This window comes from Balearica regulorum, chromosome 14 (assembly GCF_011004875.1).
Source record: "Balearica regulorum gibbericeps isolate bBalReg1 chromosome 14, bBalReg1.pri, whole genome shotgun sequence".
Classification (NCBI taxonomy): domain Eukaryota; kingdom Metazoa; phylum Chordata; class Aves; order Gruiformes; family Gruidae; genus Balearica; species Balearica regulorum.
This window is the reverse complement of record NC_046197.1, coordinates 4,487,301-4,503,563: the sequence shown is the minus strand read 5'-3', so window position 1 is coordinate 4,503,563 and position 16,263 is coordinate 4,487,301. Positions and strand designations below refer to the sequence as shown.

Sequence of the window (16,263 nt, the reverse complement as noted above, 5' to 3'; positions counted from 1 at the left end):
CTAGAATGACAGCAGCTTCAAAGATGGAGGAAGGCCTAACACATGGAAATCTGTACAGTATATCCAAAATTAATGGTATTCAGAAGTAATTAGATTGATATTTTGACTCTTGGATCAATTATCCAAGGTTGCATTGGATGCAATTAACAGATGTAAAATAACCAAACAGTACAATCTTCTGAAATATTCTGGAAGGAATTATGGCAGAAGTAGCAGTTGAAGTAGCCCTGTCAAAACAAAATAGGCAGGGACTGTTGCTGAGGAGGAAAGATCAGGGAGGTCAGACATGGGTGGTGAAAGTTGGAAGAGTGGATCATTGAGTGGTGGTATACTCCTAAAGGAACAGACAGTGTGTAACCTGGCAGTGAAAAGTTTAACTTATTTCCTCATATTCCTTTTGGAAAGGAAGGTACAGTGTCTGCCAAAAGGAAGTTGTTGCAAACAGTTTACGTGAACTGCAGGGGTAAAACTACCAGAGAGGGAGTGAGGAGAGGAAATTCTTTTATGGGGTTGATGTTTGAAAACAGACAAGATGGAAAAAGTGGAAGATGAAGTCACAGTTCAGGGGGAGGGTTCTAATCTTGCACCCGTTGCTGTTGGTTCAAACAAGGAATGAATAAAAACCACCAACACAACAAAAAAATGCCACAACACTTGTATAAGCTTTAAAGTTGTCTTCAGTGGTGGTATGAACTTTGTAAAAGGCAAATCCAGGCAGACAGTTCTGTTCATGTTTCCAGTTGTGTTAATGAACTACTAAATCCCCAATTAGTGATGTTAAGATAACATTGAGGATTTACTTGACCTTGATCTGTTATGATTTCTTATGAAATAAGAAGTCATAATACAGTCAGAGTATTTGAGAGGTTGGGTTTCTAAACACTAAAAGATTCTCTGGACTGATCTGTGATGGATGGGGCCAAACCCTATGTAGGAGTACAGCTAAATGCAAAGGCTCAAAAATATTGAGCAGGAATGTTGACCTGAAAATGGAGAGTTTGGGGGAGGAAAAAAATAATTGGCATATGCATGGTGGATAATTGTCAGTATTTCACCTTGTGTTAAGTAAAATGTGATGCTCTGGCAGACAAGTGATTATTGGGGGGTTATTTTTGTAACTGGAGTACTTCTTGTGCAATAATTAGCTCTGTCATTGTTAATCTATGAAATGTGGTAGTAAAAAGAGCCATAGTAACTGTGACAGGATTGCATGTTTCATTTCTAGAAAATGGTGTTTGAAAAGCTTTGTCATCTTAGCTTAGGAGGTGATAAAGTGGTCAGAAGTGATCTGTATCTACTCCTATGGGTGACAAACTTCCTTGAAGAGTCTTGCTAATGTGATTCAGCAAGGGAAAGCTAGATAACTTTGAACTAAAAGCATGTGTACATATCTGCAGTGCGTCAGTATATACTGACAAAAGTTTAAAGCAACTAAACACTGAAATACTTTATTAGGTGAGTGTTGAGAACATAGTTGAGACTAAAGATTTAAATATTTAAGTCATTATTTTTAATTGTTAATTGCTATTGTAATTCAGGCAATGCAAAGCTTATAGGTAGCGATATCTTTTGTTAGGGCAGCAGGTCTATAAAAAGGTACACTTCTGTATTGAAATGCCTTTCTTCACTTCTGAAACTGAAATAGCAAATTCCAGCCCTTACTGCCCAACACAATTTGCATTTAGATTTGAGGTTGTTTGACCTAAAGAAGAGCTTGTGTGCCTAGGAGCTTGTTTGCTCTTAAGTTATTTAGTTAGATTACGTATACCAAACCTACCTCATTTGGACTCTGTTCAAACAGGAAATGCTTGTAGCCATTTGGCTCAGCAGGAGGTCTGGGTAACTAATATTCTCTTTGGGGTTTTAGGCATGGCATTTGTCCTCAGGAAGTGAAGCTCCATCTGATCAGACGAGTTGATCTTCCTCAAATAGGTAGAAGGAGCCCTCGTTACATCTTGTTTCTGGAGTCTACAGAGTCAAAACCTGATAGGATCATGTCGTAGTTTCACAAGCATTATTTTTAGGTGGAACAGTTTGACTGTCATCTCCTTTGTCTGGTCCGTCCATTTCCTCGTGCAAACACTTGATGGAAATACAGCACTGCTATAAGGGCACTCTGTGAGCTGCCTTGCTATGAGGACTGTGGTGGGTTAATGCTGGCTTGCCACAGCCAGCCACTCGCAACCCCCTTCAAGAGGATGGGGGTGAAAATAAGATGGAAAAAGCAGGCCAACTAGAAGATACTAAGAACGAAAGAGGAAAAATCCTTTGCTTGGATTGCCTGTCCATTGTCACATTAAAGCTCAATTATTTGAACTTATTGAATTTGAATACCTGATTCTTCAGGCATTTCTGAGTACCTCACTGCCATAAACTAAGGTTTTCGTAAGTGAAGCAAATTATGGCAATTTATTGCTGATGCAGATAAAAGCTGTAACTACCTTAAAAGTGTAGCTTCCTAATGTGAAATGGCTCATTTCATCTTTGTATAAATCAGTGTTGGTTGTCTGATGGATTACTTCACGCGCTTATTAACATAGTTCTAGTCTGAGGAAGTTGGCTTACTTTATGCTGACTTGCATAAACATTTTGGTGGGCATTCAAAGCATACAAAGATGATTTTTTTCTCTCTTCTAATCATTGTTTACTTTTGTGAAATAATGTGATGTTTCTGATATGAATTTGACTTCCAGACTGATTACACTATACACTAACAGAATTATCTAATACTGTAAAAGGGGAGTAGAAATCCAATTGTGCTGCTTTGGAACACTTAAGTCAGTTCAGTTTTCATTTGGCCTTCTGGTTTGAGTTCTTGCTTTGTTTTGTATATTTGTAGGGAATCCTTGTTGGAAATTTTGGCCACTAAAGTAAGGTTTTTGGTGGCCTTGGACAGAGGTTGTTTCAAGGCAGAAGAGAGGAGGGACAAATGAGGAGAACCTGCCCTGGGAATATATGCATAGACACAAGTTAGCATCCCTAATTACAGCTGTGAGGGCAGCACAGACTGAACTGCAGACTAAACACTAACCAGGTGATGATTACTAAGAACATGCCTTTCCTCTTTCCCCGAATAATTGGGTGGTCTTGTCACCACATAGTTATTTGGCTACTTGCAGGTAGCAGCACATATGCAGTGCAGGGCAGCTGGGGGAACTGACTATGAACAAAAAGTGGTTAGCATCAGAATTACAGGTGTGGACTTTCTACAGAGCAAGGGGTGGCTCAAACACTGCTGACCTAGGGGAGATGCACAGCAAAGCATATGTCTCTTGAGTCTATTGAGGCAGTGCTGACAGGACATCAAATGCAGACTGCTTGTGACAGAAAAGTTTATTTGATGTATTTGTGTGTACAGACAGACTGGGGGGTGGTGGCAGAGAAAATCTGTAGTGACATTTCCCCAAATGCTCCTTTCATAGTCCTTGCTTTCAGCTGTATCTCTCTATTGCAAATCAATTTCTAATGTGGGTAGCAGCTATTCTTGTTTGGAAAACCATCATTGAAAGCAGCTGTAGATTGTTGTGGGTTGCTCACTGGGGGCTCTTGAGACCACTAGAAATCCACAGAGTCACTAGAGAATTGTTTTAACAGATGTGATGAATCAGCATAGAATTTGTGTTGGTATGTAAAGCCATGTTCAATTTGGAACTTCATTTGCCGTAATTTCTTCTGCTGTGGAAATAATTGTGTGTAATAGTCAATTGGTTGTGGGTGATTTGGCAGAGTAAATAGCACTATTTGTCAATTTGTTCTAGTGACACATTTGTATGTTTATTAAGTAATTCTTAAATAATCAAAACATCTGATTGTGCTCAGATGTCCAAATCTTGTTTTTTAACTTACCTCTTTAACAGCTGTGTGGCAGTTGTATTCCCATTTACATTCACAGTAGAATTAAAACATGTCAGTAGACAAATGATGTAATTTATTGCCTGAAAGTAATTTTTTTCCAACAACTTGTTTTCAGATGTTCAGGCATTAAGATAAAGGCAGAAGTAGTGCAGAGCTAGGTTGGAAACTAGTATACTGCTTCAAGTGTTGTCCTCTTTTTGGTGGTGTTAAAGCAAAATGCTTGACTTCACATTTGCATTACGTTGCTGGGGACTTTTCACTTGGAGTTGTGCTTTTGTGGACTTGATCTCCTTTATGTGCATGGCACAGTCACTGGGGTTGTTTTTTTTTAAAGGCTGATCCCAACCAGTTAACACATTCAGTAACCTTTATTACAAAACACTTGAGCAGATGGGGAGGAAGGCTATACTTTTAAGTGATGAAATGTGAATAGGACTGATATCAAAATGCTTCATTTTAGTCTCATGTCATTCTTAAACACTGCTTGCTCTGTCTTTGCATATGGATGGTCTGGTATGCCAGCTGGCTTGCTGATTTTGCTTAAAACTCTTATTTTTAGCCCTGATTTTTTTTATTAACTAAATATGTATTTAGAATGGTTGCTTTGCCTATAGGTTAACAGCTGAATCCAGATTTGAATCTATGGAAAAAGAAGATAAGAAAGAAAAAATCACGACTGAGAAGAAAACACAAAAGAAAAAATACACAACGTTGTATGTATCTTCTAAGCCAACTCCTGAAACACAGTGTGCTCAGCAATAAAACTTACATTTGTGGAAGGAACCTGAACAATTCTGCTTCAGCAGGAAATACTGAGTAAACTTGTATCATACAGAAGTGTACAGGTTCCGAACTTAGACATTGATCTGCCTCGTTTTATGAAAAGTATGATCACATCAATGAGTTGCACTTTTGATATCTTAACTTCCTAGAGGGCACCCGTTAAGTTCCCTGGCAATGTGGCCCAAAGTGTTGCCTTGAATCTTGGTTAAGTTGCTAAACACGTGTTAATCGTTATGTTTGAAGCACAGTGCTATTCTGAGAGATAAGTACTTGATCCACAAGTTTTATTATATGGTAAGACAGGGGTCAACCCTGAGCAAGACAGACCAATGTTGATGCAGAACTCAACTAAGCCATGTGTTCCTGAATATTTTCCAGTTCCTGGATTGAGAATTCCGAGCACTTTTCTCCCTAGTGTGTAATTGTTCAATCAGACTGACCTGAGTGCAAAGGTGCACGTGAATCTTTTTATGCATTTTGTGGGGTAGTATTCTTTTGAAAGTCTATAAATTCTTGTATTTATACTAATAATGAAAATAAACCTTTCTTTCTCTTCCTTTCTAAAATGTAGTCTATATTGCATTTGAGACAAAACATTTATCTAAAGCCGTCAGGTTTTTTGATTGAGAAGTGAGGTATTTTGTAGAAAGGATTTTGTAGTTGTTTTTTTTTAAAAGTACCATTCAATAAAAGCTAAGAAATTGTAATATACATGCTGTGTGTTTGTCATGTTTTTAGGAGACAAATCTTAATTTTCTGTAGCTTTCTGATGTCACTTCATAAAGAATAATTTTGAGAATATTTAAGCTAATGCCATTGATTTTAATTTTTTTTAGCATTTATACGGAAGTTCAAGATTTACTTCACTTGACTCAGTATACTATGGTTTAAGCTCCCTCTAGTTGAATGAGTTAGCCACTTTGTAAGTAAAAGATTTAGTAGTTAAGATGAAAGCTCTTTGAAACTTTTCCTTTTAAATCTATTATGAAAAAAAATCTTGGGGAAGAATCTTAAAACCCAGTGGGTTTTATATTTGACAGCTTGATCTGCTGTATGTTAACTTCCATTGGCACTTTGGAATCTAAGACTAACATGCCTGTGTATTTAAACAGATGCAACTCCAAGCTCATGTCAGATACTACTGGTCAGCACCAAGAGATGGTAAAATAGTTTTTCTATCTGTTGTTTTCTAGCTTTGGTCAGATCACTGTTTCATTTGGTAGCTCGGACTGTAGTAGTGATGCTCACCATAATTTTCCCACCACCCCACCAGAACTCTTCTAGATAATGGACAAACGTACCTTACAAATAGTGTCTGGAGTTCAGTCTTCTCTTGAAGAAAGATAATGGGTTTCATTACAGGTTGGCAGTGTGTGTGGGGAGACAATTTTTTGCAGAGAAATGTGTAAGTAGTTAGCACTTTCTCCAAAAGCTGTATGTGCCCTTATGAATCTGTTGAATGTACTTGTCCAAGACAACTGCTTGGATATCCTTGTGTACAGTTGTGCCAGTTCAGAAGTGATGCCCAGAATTTTGTTAACTGACTGTGCACACAGGTGGCTTTAGCTCAGTCATTTCAACAAAAATTGAACTGTGATCTTGTTGAGTGATAACAGAAGATGTGGTAAAGCAAACTTGAAAGAGCAGATGTGGCTTCTCGCTTTCCAGTGCAGTTTGAACTTGTCACCAGTCTGTTTCTACCTAGTTAAACTTAGGCACAGCTTGGTGGTGACTGTTACTGTTGAACAAAACAATCCTAAATTCCTGTCTCAGATCAACAAAGTGATACGATTAGATTCTATAAGAAATCTACTATCCATCCAAATTCTTCAGTCTCTTATTAAGGAAGTCTGTGTATTTCTTGTTAACTTTTAAGGTGTTCTGTGATACTACAGGAAGCTGACGCATACCCATGAAATTGCCAGCACGCATGAATTTAACTAATACTACATTGAAGAAATCATGCTTTTCATGCTATAAAATGTTAGAACATCTTTTATGCAAACTTTAAAAGTTAGCTTTGTTTACTGTACACTGAGATGCAAATAGCATAAAACTACTGCAGTACATAATTGTTCTAATTAGAGGAAAACATTTGGTAACTTGACATTGGATGTGGGTACTTTAAATGGGAGTACTGAACTGTAGATTGTTTACTGAGACAATTATGTTGAGCTACTTGGCATATGAAATTTCTAAATGCTTTTCTATTGAAATAATCTGTTAATGCTACAAACAAAACCGGGATGTTATTTCAGCAAATGAATAAAGCTGCTTGGGTTATCTACCCCCAAAAAGTACTGCTCTACCTGTACTGCTCTAGTTTACTTAGATCATATTAGATAATACATGCTTACAAATCTTTTGCAGAATTACAACTAGCAGGTGAGGGAAGATGCCTGAATTGAGGCTTTTGTTGTGCCATAACTTACTTAAAGTATTGTCCTTTAAGTGTGTGAAAATACTTTGCATATTTTCTTTCTTGCCTTCTGTTTCATTGCATCAGTTACATTGATGCAACTGCATTCATGCATCTTGGCAGAGAATAGAATTTAGAGCCAGTTAAATGCAACTCTTGTTTTCTGCTTAATTTCTTCTGTATAAGGGAAGTTAGCATAGCTAAAATTTGATAATTAGACAGTATTTTACAAGATCTGGTTTTCTAGAATTGATAGCAGTATTAAAGGAGGCAAGAATTCCTTCCCTTCTTTGCCTGTCTTCCCTCCCCAACCCTCCCAAAAGGTAAGTTCTATCCATCAATTCCCTATGCAGAAAGATTTTTATCTTTTGGGAAAGCAAGGAATTTTCTACTTGCCTTTGAAGACCTTCTGCCTGTACAAAGACTTAAGGAAAAGAAGGTAAGGTATGTGAGGGTGACAAATGATTCTGTCTGCTATTTTCTGTGGAACAGTAATGTGGAATGGTAATTACACAAATAAACCAGCACATACGTGGAATAAAAACCTCCACTGACAAAGGGCATAACTATAATCCGCCTTAATTCTCTAGACTTCTGTTGGGGTTTGTTCTCTGCTGTAGGAACACGGGATTTTAGGGTTACCACACATGCTTTACTCTCTGGATGCATTTTCCTCTTAAAGCTGAAAGAAAGATTTTGCTGCTCAATCCACTTGTTAGAAATTATAGTTCAGACTTTCAGATGCAGTCAGATGAGGAGTTTGTCTTGGCTACCTTAGGGGAAAGTGGTAGTAGGTGCTGGTAGCTAATGAGTTGCAAAAGCATCATCATGAAAGTATGACAGGAGGAAGCAAGAGCAGCTGTGTGTGATGCTGAGAGCTGGGCGGGGTGGGGGGAAGGGATGCAGGTGGGAAGCAGCCAGGACCTCAGAATCCTGGGTTCTTGTCAGGGCATGGTAAGAAGGGGTACCAGCGCTGAGGTGGGACAGAGCTGTGTTTGGATGTACGGCGGTATTTAGACGTTGTGTACTTTTTGCAGAAACAGGTCTCTGAGATGGAGGAGACTCTGGGCATCAGAAAAGTATTGCAAATTGGATCCCGGTTTGGAGGTGAAACTTCTGTGTGTCATTTCTTTGGATCATTTCAAAGTATAGTAGTATTAATTAAGCTTATTAGACCTATATGATAAAACATATTTGTAAACGAGTGCTGGAAAGGAACAATTTTCCTCAGGACTCTTGCATTACAGGGAAACATAATGAGGAAGAGTAATGTAGAACAAGAAAACAAATGCAAGTCACGACCTTTGGGCCAAATAGTATGTGGGAAGGGCTGATTTGCTGCAGCAGGGATTCAGAGGAGTAAGGAGGACAGTTACTGTTTGTTAGGAAGTTATTACTCAAAATACATAGTAAACCAAAGGATTAAATGGTTCAGCCTCAAAATCTTTTTCTGGTGGATAAACAATGTAAGTTGGATGTTCCATAGAAAAGAAAGATTTAGGAGTCTGAGATGAAGCAGATTGTCTGTAGAGGGAGATAACCTAGGTTGCTCAGACTCTAGCTCCCTTTAATAAACATAATGTGAATTTCAATGTTATTTTAGGGAGGGAAATAACTAGCAAAAAAACCCCAAACAAACAAAACTAGGTGAATCTTTTTGCCAAGTATGTAGATGTGGTTAAGATTGGGGCAATTCAAGCACATCCATGGTAAATTATAAGATGGTTTTCCTCCAGAAATAGGAATCAGAATTCCATGTGCAATGAGGCAGGCTGGCAGTCTGTGCTTCTCGTGATTGCTGGTAAAAATCAAGAACTGGCATGTCACGTGTTATCAAAAATATCCTGAGGGCTGTAGCACAGCATGGTTACACCATTTGGATAAACAAGGATTGTTAAGTTGCAATATCCAGAGGACAGGATTGTTGTGTGACTTTGTACTGAGCAGGAGATAAAGAAACAGTGAATCTTCTAAAGCATTTTGTTTGTTTGCTTGTTCTTTATAGTTTGGAATTTATTTTTTTTCAAAAAAACAGGAAAGAGGGTAAGATACTCTTTTTCAATTAGGTACATTGTCCCTAACCCAAATTACAAGCAACTTGGCTGGATCTTTGCACATCCAAAATGTCATTAGGTAAGTTAGCTCACGCAGCAGCCTGTGTGAAAGTAAAGGCTGTAAATATGCAATAAATTACTTTTTGGAGTTTTGTCTTGACAATAGATCTTTAGGAAAGTGCTGCTTTGTTTAGAGAAAAAAAGAGAACTTCTACTTTTTTCCTCTGAAGGTAAAAATGACAGAAATACAAAGGAATGGGTGTGATTTGAAATGTGGCTTTGTCCTCATTTCTCTTATGAGGGGTAGTCTATTATGAAAAAAAAAAAATCCCCATTCCAGGACAGGTTAGAAGAAGGTCATTTTTAAGATGTAGTGCCTTGTTGGAATCAAATCTTTAAAATCTGGTTTTGGTGTCATTTAAGAAGTAAGATGCCCTTCAGAACTGACCTAACCCACGTCTCGAGGTTATTACTGTCCCTGGGCTTTGCACGCAGTAGCCTGCCAGTTTAGATCTTCAGTTTAGGGGTCGTGCAGGAGAGGACTTGGGGTGTTTTTTTCTCCTCTTTCCTGCTTATGTGTTACAGCCAGTATCATGCAACAGAAACACCCAGTTTGGGATTCCCCTCCCCCATGACACTGGGCTACAGTATCTTGAGAAAAGAGGAAGGAAGCTCAGAACAGCAGCAAATCTCGCAGAACCTTCGCAGCTGCTTCAGCTGCCTGCTAGACCCTAGCGACAGCAGCTGGAAAACAGATCTTGCTTCCAGTGCCTGTGTGTGTTACCCATCTTCAAGTCTGTGCCCTGTAAATCTTGGTTTTCCTGGTGGTGGGCATCCTTCGGAACCTCACGGATTCATGTATGATGGCGAGATGGCACAAGACAGACAAGAAGAGTGGTGTGGGTATGTAACCTTGTAAACTGCCATTTGAGTCTTGTCTTCATAACTTCTGAACAGGATGTGGGCAGGTGTTTTGTCTAGTGTGATAACGCCCTCTGCTTTACCATGGTGGCTTAATGGAAATGATCAATTTTGTACAAAGTTTTAATATTTCGAGCAGAATGACAAGAAGTTACACAAGTGTCAGCTTGGGAGATCTAACTCTTCCACCCCACCACGCACACTTCCCCCAACCCCCCACCTCAAATGTTGAACTCCTACAGTAACGCAGCTTTTCCCATCTCAATACTTGAGCAGCAGATTGAGTAAGTAGTATGCTGTATAATAAGTAGCAGCTAAAAGTTATGGGGAACAAATGTAGGGGAAGGGGAATCCTGCAGTTGCTTCTGAAAGACTGTTACTTGAGGTTAGTGTTACAGAAAAACCTGTATGTGAGTTGGTAAGTAATACTTTTTGGAAGGAAAGTCATCTTCCAACATCAATTTTTCTTAAAATGAATAATGTTAATTTGCATAAAGGACTGAATTGCTGTTTAAAAAAACCTTAAAATTAGGAATCAAAGTTGAAGCACTTGAAAGCAATGTCCTGCTGAAGTTAACTGCAGTTTCTCAGTACAGAAGATGGTTATCTTGTAATACTTATGTTTTATTTTACCTACTAGTTTATAGTTGTTAATCTGGAATCCCAAAATTCTAAGACTTTTTTTTTTTTTACTTTAAGGCGGCCACAATATTTTGTGATAGGCATTAAAACCAAAAAACCCCACCCAACTGGCTTCATGAAATAAAATGAATCATGAAGGAATTAATAGGAGGAAAAGAATGTCTTCCTGTTCAGCTTCCATGTGCAGCAGTGGTAGAATTGTGAAATCAAAGTAGCCTGTTGTGGTGGCGGTTTATATTACAAAATAAAGGGTGTAAATATTTTCTGTTTGTTTTGTAAATAGCAGAAAGTACTTAACTTCTGCACATGTTTTTCTGAAGGCTATTGATTTTGGGGAAAATATGACTGGATTTGTTGGATGTGGTCTCTGTATCCCTAAACTAGCGATGGCTGTTATCTCACATGGATAAAAGTACTAGATTCTAATCAGTAATTCACAGGAATAATATAAAACAAGCTTCATGTATAGCAGCTTTTTACAGGGAGCATTTTGGGTCAGGGTGAGTTTCATTTAATCACAAAAAAGGCTTCCTTTTCTTGCACTATAATTTTAACAATATGGAGGCCAAATAACCTAACTTGATGTTAAGTGTGATATAGGCTAGCGAGGTTTTTCCACAGAGCCCTGCAGTGGACCAGCCTATGGGGCTTGACTGATGCACGTCCCCTGAAAGGCCCTCAAGTTGTCATCGGTCTGTCACCTGGTCAACAGGCAGCCTGCCTTTGCTGTGTTTGCAGGGAAGTTCTGTCTGTCTAACTTCAGAGCAGGTATGATCACAGAATATACAGAAAGCTAGTATGATATAGTAGTCTCGATGGTATTTGAAAGGTACAACAAACCACATGTAACAAAAACAATCCTGTTAAATATGTTACTTCACAAACTAATGAGAATCCAGGGAAGTTTGTTTTCATGAATATAACAATGCATTTTGATTGAACAATTCACTGCACTGTTTGACTTAAAATAGGATATTCAGAATGTGCAATTTTGTATAGCAGCCTTTTCTACCTCTAATCTAAGTTTATTTCAAAATAGTAAACTTTTAACTGAATCACTTATGAACACTTATTTTCATGCATAAAATGAAAGCAAATAATAGAAAATAACATTTAATGGCAGTATTTTGATGCTGTTAAGTTTAAAATGCCATAGAGGCAACACAAATTCAGGAGTTCTTAAAAACTCAGAAGGACTTGGTTTTATTTGATCTGGTAGTGGACCAGTGGTCTTGCTCTTCAAATACTGTTAACTCTAACAGCTATGGCACTCATTTCAGAGCATGTCCTATGTATAGCTCGTAGGGTGGTATCAGTGCAATCACTACTATGGACAGGTACTGCTTTCTGAAATGTGGTCTGCTATAAATATTGCTGCTTCTCTCACCTACCTCCCTGATAAAACTTGTCTCCTTCAGTCTGGTTATTTGGGCTTACAGCAGAGACTGGAATCTGATTGTACAACTGCTCATGTGCTGAAGACACATTTGGTTTACTCATGTTAGTCGCTTCACTGAATACTCTGCAATCTGTTGTATCCCTGAGACTTGAAGTTTCCAGGTGCCAGCAGAGTGACCTGGAATGTGTGGGCTAGGGGTTAGAACTCACTGAAAGACTAACTTGCTGTCATATAAGCGTTTAGGACATCAGTGGTAATTTTGTGTCAAGAAGAGTGAAGATGAGGGCAAAATAAAACTCCTTTTTTTATTTGCAAGTTTTAAAAATTTGTTTCCTGCTGCAAATTAAGAAAAAGTTAGCACTCGACCTACTGTTGAGTTTAACTCAAAGAAGCAAACAGCCACTGTTTAAAAGAAATCTGCAGAGAGCATGAATAATGAAAAGAGATTATCAAATGCACTGAATAGGAAATGGTGCAATTGGCTATCTGTATCTTTAAGGAACTCCGCTAGTGTTTAAAAGCAGACAACAAATTTATCAAAGCTTTGATAAATTTCTTTTAAATAGGTAAAGGAAGTGATATATCCAGTTTGTGAAGCAGCAGATGGAATTCTACTTTCCACTCTGATAATTCTCAAAGATGATACCTTTTCTTCTGGATGCATTAAAAAAAAGTGAACCTAGTTAGCCACAAAGCAACTTGCTCAAGAACAAAGACTGTACAACCTTGCTGTGCAGGACTAATAACAGGGAAAATGAGATTAGGCCTACTGTTTATAGAAATAATTTCTTAAGTTTTATGGCTGTGAGGCTTAAGGTAAATATTCAGTTTGCAAAACTTGTAGCTGGCAGATATCAGATCTTAAGGAACTGATCACACAAAGCATTTCAAAGCTGGAAAATAACAGTAGCTCTTTAACATTGTTACACTTACTTTGAATAGACATTTCCCTCTACTGTAGTGACCATAGCCATAATGGATTATTGCACTGCTCTACAAATTGTTTTAGATGTGTTCTCCATGCTCATGGAACTTCTCCTTGAAGAAAGGCAGGTATGACTGTGCTTTCTAACGGGAAGTCTGAACCAGAATATAATCATTTAAGATCTAGAGTAGGTCACTGGGGAGAACTGACACTGCAGACCTGGTGGTGCCTCCTTTACCCTGTGCTTGCTCCCCTGCTGTTCTAGGCTACAAGCATATAAGCAATTTTGATGTGAAAGAGAATCTGTGCAAGCTGTGTTATCATGCGTGGTAATAGTACTACCACTTGCTGTTTCTCCGCTCACCCCATTCCAGTCTGTTTTCTGGATTAAAGAAGTTTTTTCTGTTAAACATTGTATTATAAGACTCTTTATACTTGTACATAAAAAAATCACAATTGTTGCAATATCTGTGATTTAGTCTGTCACAAAGCAGAACAATGAAAATGAGAAAAATAATTAAATGGACTTTCCAAGAGTAACAGAATACTAGTTATATAAGTACTCATACATGTATAACTTTCTTGTGGGTTGTCTTCAATAGGGAGTGTGCTTTCGCACAATTGCTTTAAGTTAACAGATAACTACAAATTCAATAAGCTATAGTTTATACCCACGAGTTCCTTTTCTTAGCCAAGCTGTTGGCTCACAGTCCATTTTATTTTCCTTTATTTATCTTGGAAGCTAAATGTGTTTGTTCTTTCACTATACAAATTGGTGAGAATCATGGGAGAATCTTTCACTCCAAGTAATGAAAAAACCCAAAACACTCAAACAAAAACAAACAACAAAAAAATCCCAAACACACACATATATCACCACCAGTTGTCCTGTCCCATTCCCTGCCCCCAAACCAAAACTAAGCAAAAAAAAAGAGAGAGGGGGGAAAAAACCTAAATCAATTGGGGAAATAGTCACACTGAGGATTTAGTTTTGGAAGAGTGTTCAATGAGACTTTTGGAAATTAAATGAATTTACACTCTTAGGAAAGCCATGGAGTAATGAGGCCTGGAATACGAGGTATTGACAACTATAGTCACAAATGAAGTGCTTTTTGAATTGATGCTCTGTTGTAAGCGTGCCTCTTGTGTCTCAGGAAAATAAGAAATACGGGTAAACTGAGTCTATTGAGATGTAAAGTCTATGGAAGTTGACAAGCTTTTGGAATAATACAGATTGGAAACTTTTTGACCATGTGGGGTTATTTTGTCTTCCATGTTTACAGAAATCTTCGTTTTCAAGTCTGACGAATGATTCTCATGTTGAATTTCTAAGTCTTATTAGAAGCATGCCTGACACCTTCAGTTTCTGCTGATGAGCAGAGTTTCAGCTTGAGAGTGTTTGGCCCAACCTTCTTTGGATGAGCAGTAGTATGCTGAGTAAATTTGGAAAACCACACAATCCCTTGATTATGGTAGAAAGCAGGCTATGTGCCCACTCTTGTATCTTACTTCATTAAATAGCATACTCCAGAGAGCTGATATTCAGCTTTGCACTTGGAAATCGTATTCCTGATTTTACATATGAAGCTTGTTCCTGAAGCATTCCCAGCATAAATGTATGCTACTTTTATGGATGATACAAGACAGAAAAGTCATGGTAGGCTAATGGCTTGGGATGGCAATTTCCTACTAATGTACTAGATGAAAAGTGTTCGTTTCCTTGAGGAAGCCATCACAGTTGTGAAAAAGTTACAAGCTGGTGCAATATTATGCTGGCATGCGAAGTTCAAGTGTCAGATTTACTCCTGTACTGCTGAATCTGAAAGTGGGTATTTGCTGATTTGAAGCATAAATTGGGGGGAGGAGTGGGTGACGACTTTGAAACTGCAGAAAAGCATATGCTGAGCCTGAGTGCGGAGGGCTGTGACTGGCTTGTCTGATTTCATTTGCTGAAGAAATGTATTTTACATCTCTGCGACATCTAAATAGATCGAGCTGTAAGGGAGGCAGACCTTTCTTTAGGATAGGTTGCCTGCTCCATGAAATGCACCCCCTGAATCTAACAGACTGCTCTAGCTGCTTGGGAAACAACAAGCAGTCTCATGAAGTATAGCTCACTGGAAAAGGCAAACTGAAGAAAGATGAAGCTGAAGCTGGAAAAGGAATCTCTTTAGCTACAATCTGTCATGAAAAGGAAAATGTGCAGTTAACTACTCTGTTCTTCATAAAGACTTCTAAGGAAAATGACCTTGCTACTAGTTCCTATGAAAAGGTAGAGTCAGAAACAGTATCTCGATATAACTAGTTGGGTATGTTAGAACTTCCTGGTTCTTATACTGGCTTTATTGTGTTTAAGAAGGAAAATAAGTAGCTCAAGTCAGCTAAAACCTCCACCTGGCCCCGAGGGTTAAGCATGTGAAGAAATCTGTATTCATATCTTAGCTGAGAGAACAGCTTGTTATCTGAGAACTGAAGAGTTACCCTTTGCTGAGCATGATTTGCAGTAAATGAAACTTTGCCTCTAGCCCACCTTGAGCTTTGGTACATGTGTCTGACCTGTGAAATATTCATTAGAACTGCATCCATGTCATGTTCCTTACAGCATACTTCCTCTGTGAGATTTAAGGGGGAGATCCTTAACTCAGAACACTGGAACACAAATGTTCTAAGTTTCTTTCTAGAAGTCAAGAAATTCTGTTAGTCTGCATAATATTTTCACAGGAGGTTTGCTGGTGTCCTTGCTGAGTAATTTCACACTATTTTCACCAGAAGAAAATGGTAACTGAACACAAAGAATTGATCTGTAAGGAAAGAATGGACTACTACTCATAAAAGTAGAGCTCTAATGTTTCAAAAATAAAATGGAATGTGATTCTTGCCAAGGCTATTCATTAGAAATTGTCTGAATATGCAAAACACTTTATGAGCTATTACATAGACATCAGAGGTAGTCCTTCTATTGTAGTAAAGTGAAATTAAAAGCTGGGTCGGCAAAGCTATCCCTTGGGAAAGTTTTTTTTCAAATTCTGTTCAAGTGGAAAGTAGTCAAGGAAACCAGCTTGAAACATGGCTTATTACTAAAAGGTGAGTCTCAAAAATGAAACAAGGTAATGCTTGTATTTGTTATAAAGAACAGGGCAGGGACTTCACATAAAGGAAAACAGGCAGGAAAGACAGGTAGGAAGATTAGGATAACAAATGGCTTCGGTGTTGCAGGTCTGTGGGATTTTCCTTGCTCACCAGTCCCATTGTGACTTACAGTCTA

General features: G+C 38.2%; 2 protein-coding genes across 2 annotated transcripts in view; both read left to right on the top strand.

The window, feature by feature from the left end:
- Positions 1 to 5,349, top strand: part of SPDL1 (spindle apparatus coiled-coil protein 1) — a 39,571-nt gene extending 34,222 nt beyond the window's left edge. The window contains exon 13 of the mRNA XM_075766096.1: positions 4,470 to 5,349. Within this exon, the coding sequence (XP_075622211.1) occupies positions 4,470 to 4,617 (148 nt within the window). The 3' untranslated portion in view covers positions 4,618 to 5,349. The remainder of the gene's footprint in view (positions 1 to 4,469) is intronic.
- Positions 5,350 to 9,786: 4,437 nt separating this feature from the next.
- The window catches only part of DOCK2 (dedicator of cytokinesis 2), a 204,163-nt gene continuing 197,686 nt past the window's right edge, over positions 9,787 to 16,263 (top strand). Inside the window, exon 1 of the mRNA XM_075766092.1 lies at positions 9,787 to 10,014. Within this exon, the coding sequence (XP_075622207.1) occupies positions 9,972 to 10,014 (43 nt within the window). The 5' untranslated portion in view covers positions 9,787 to 9,971. The remainder of the gene's footprint in view (positions 10,015 to 16,263) is intronic.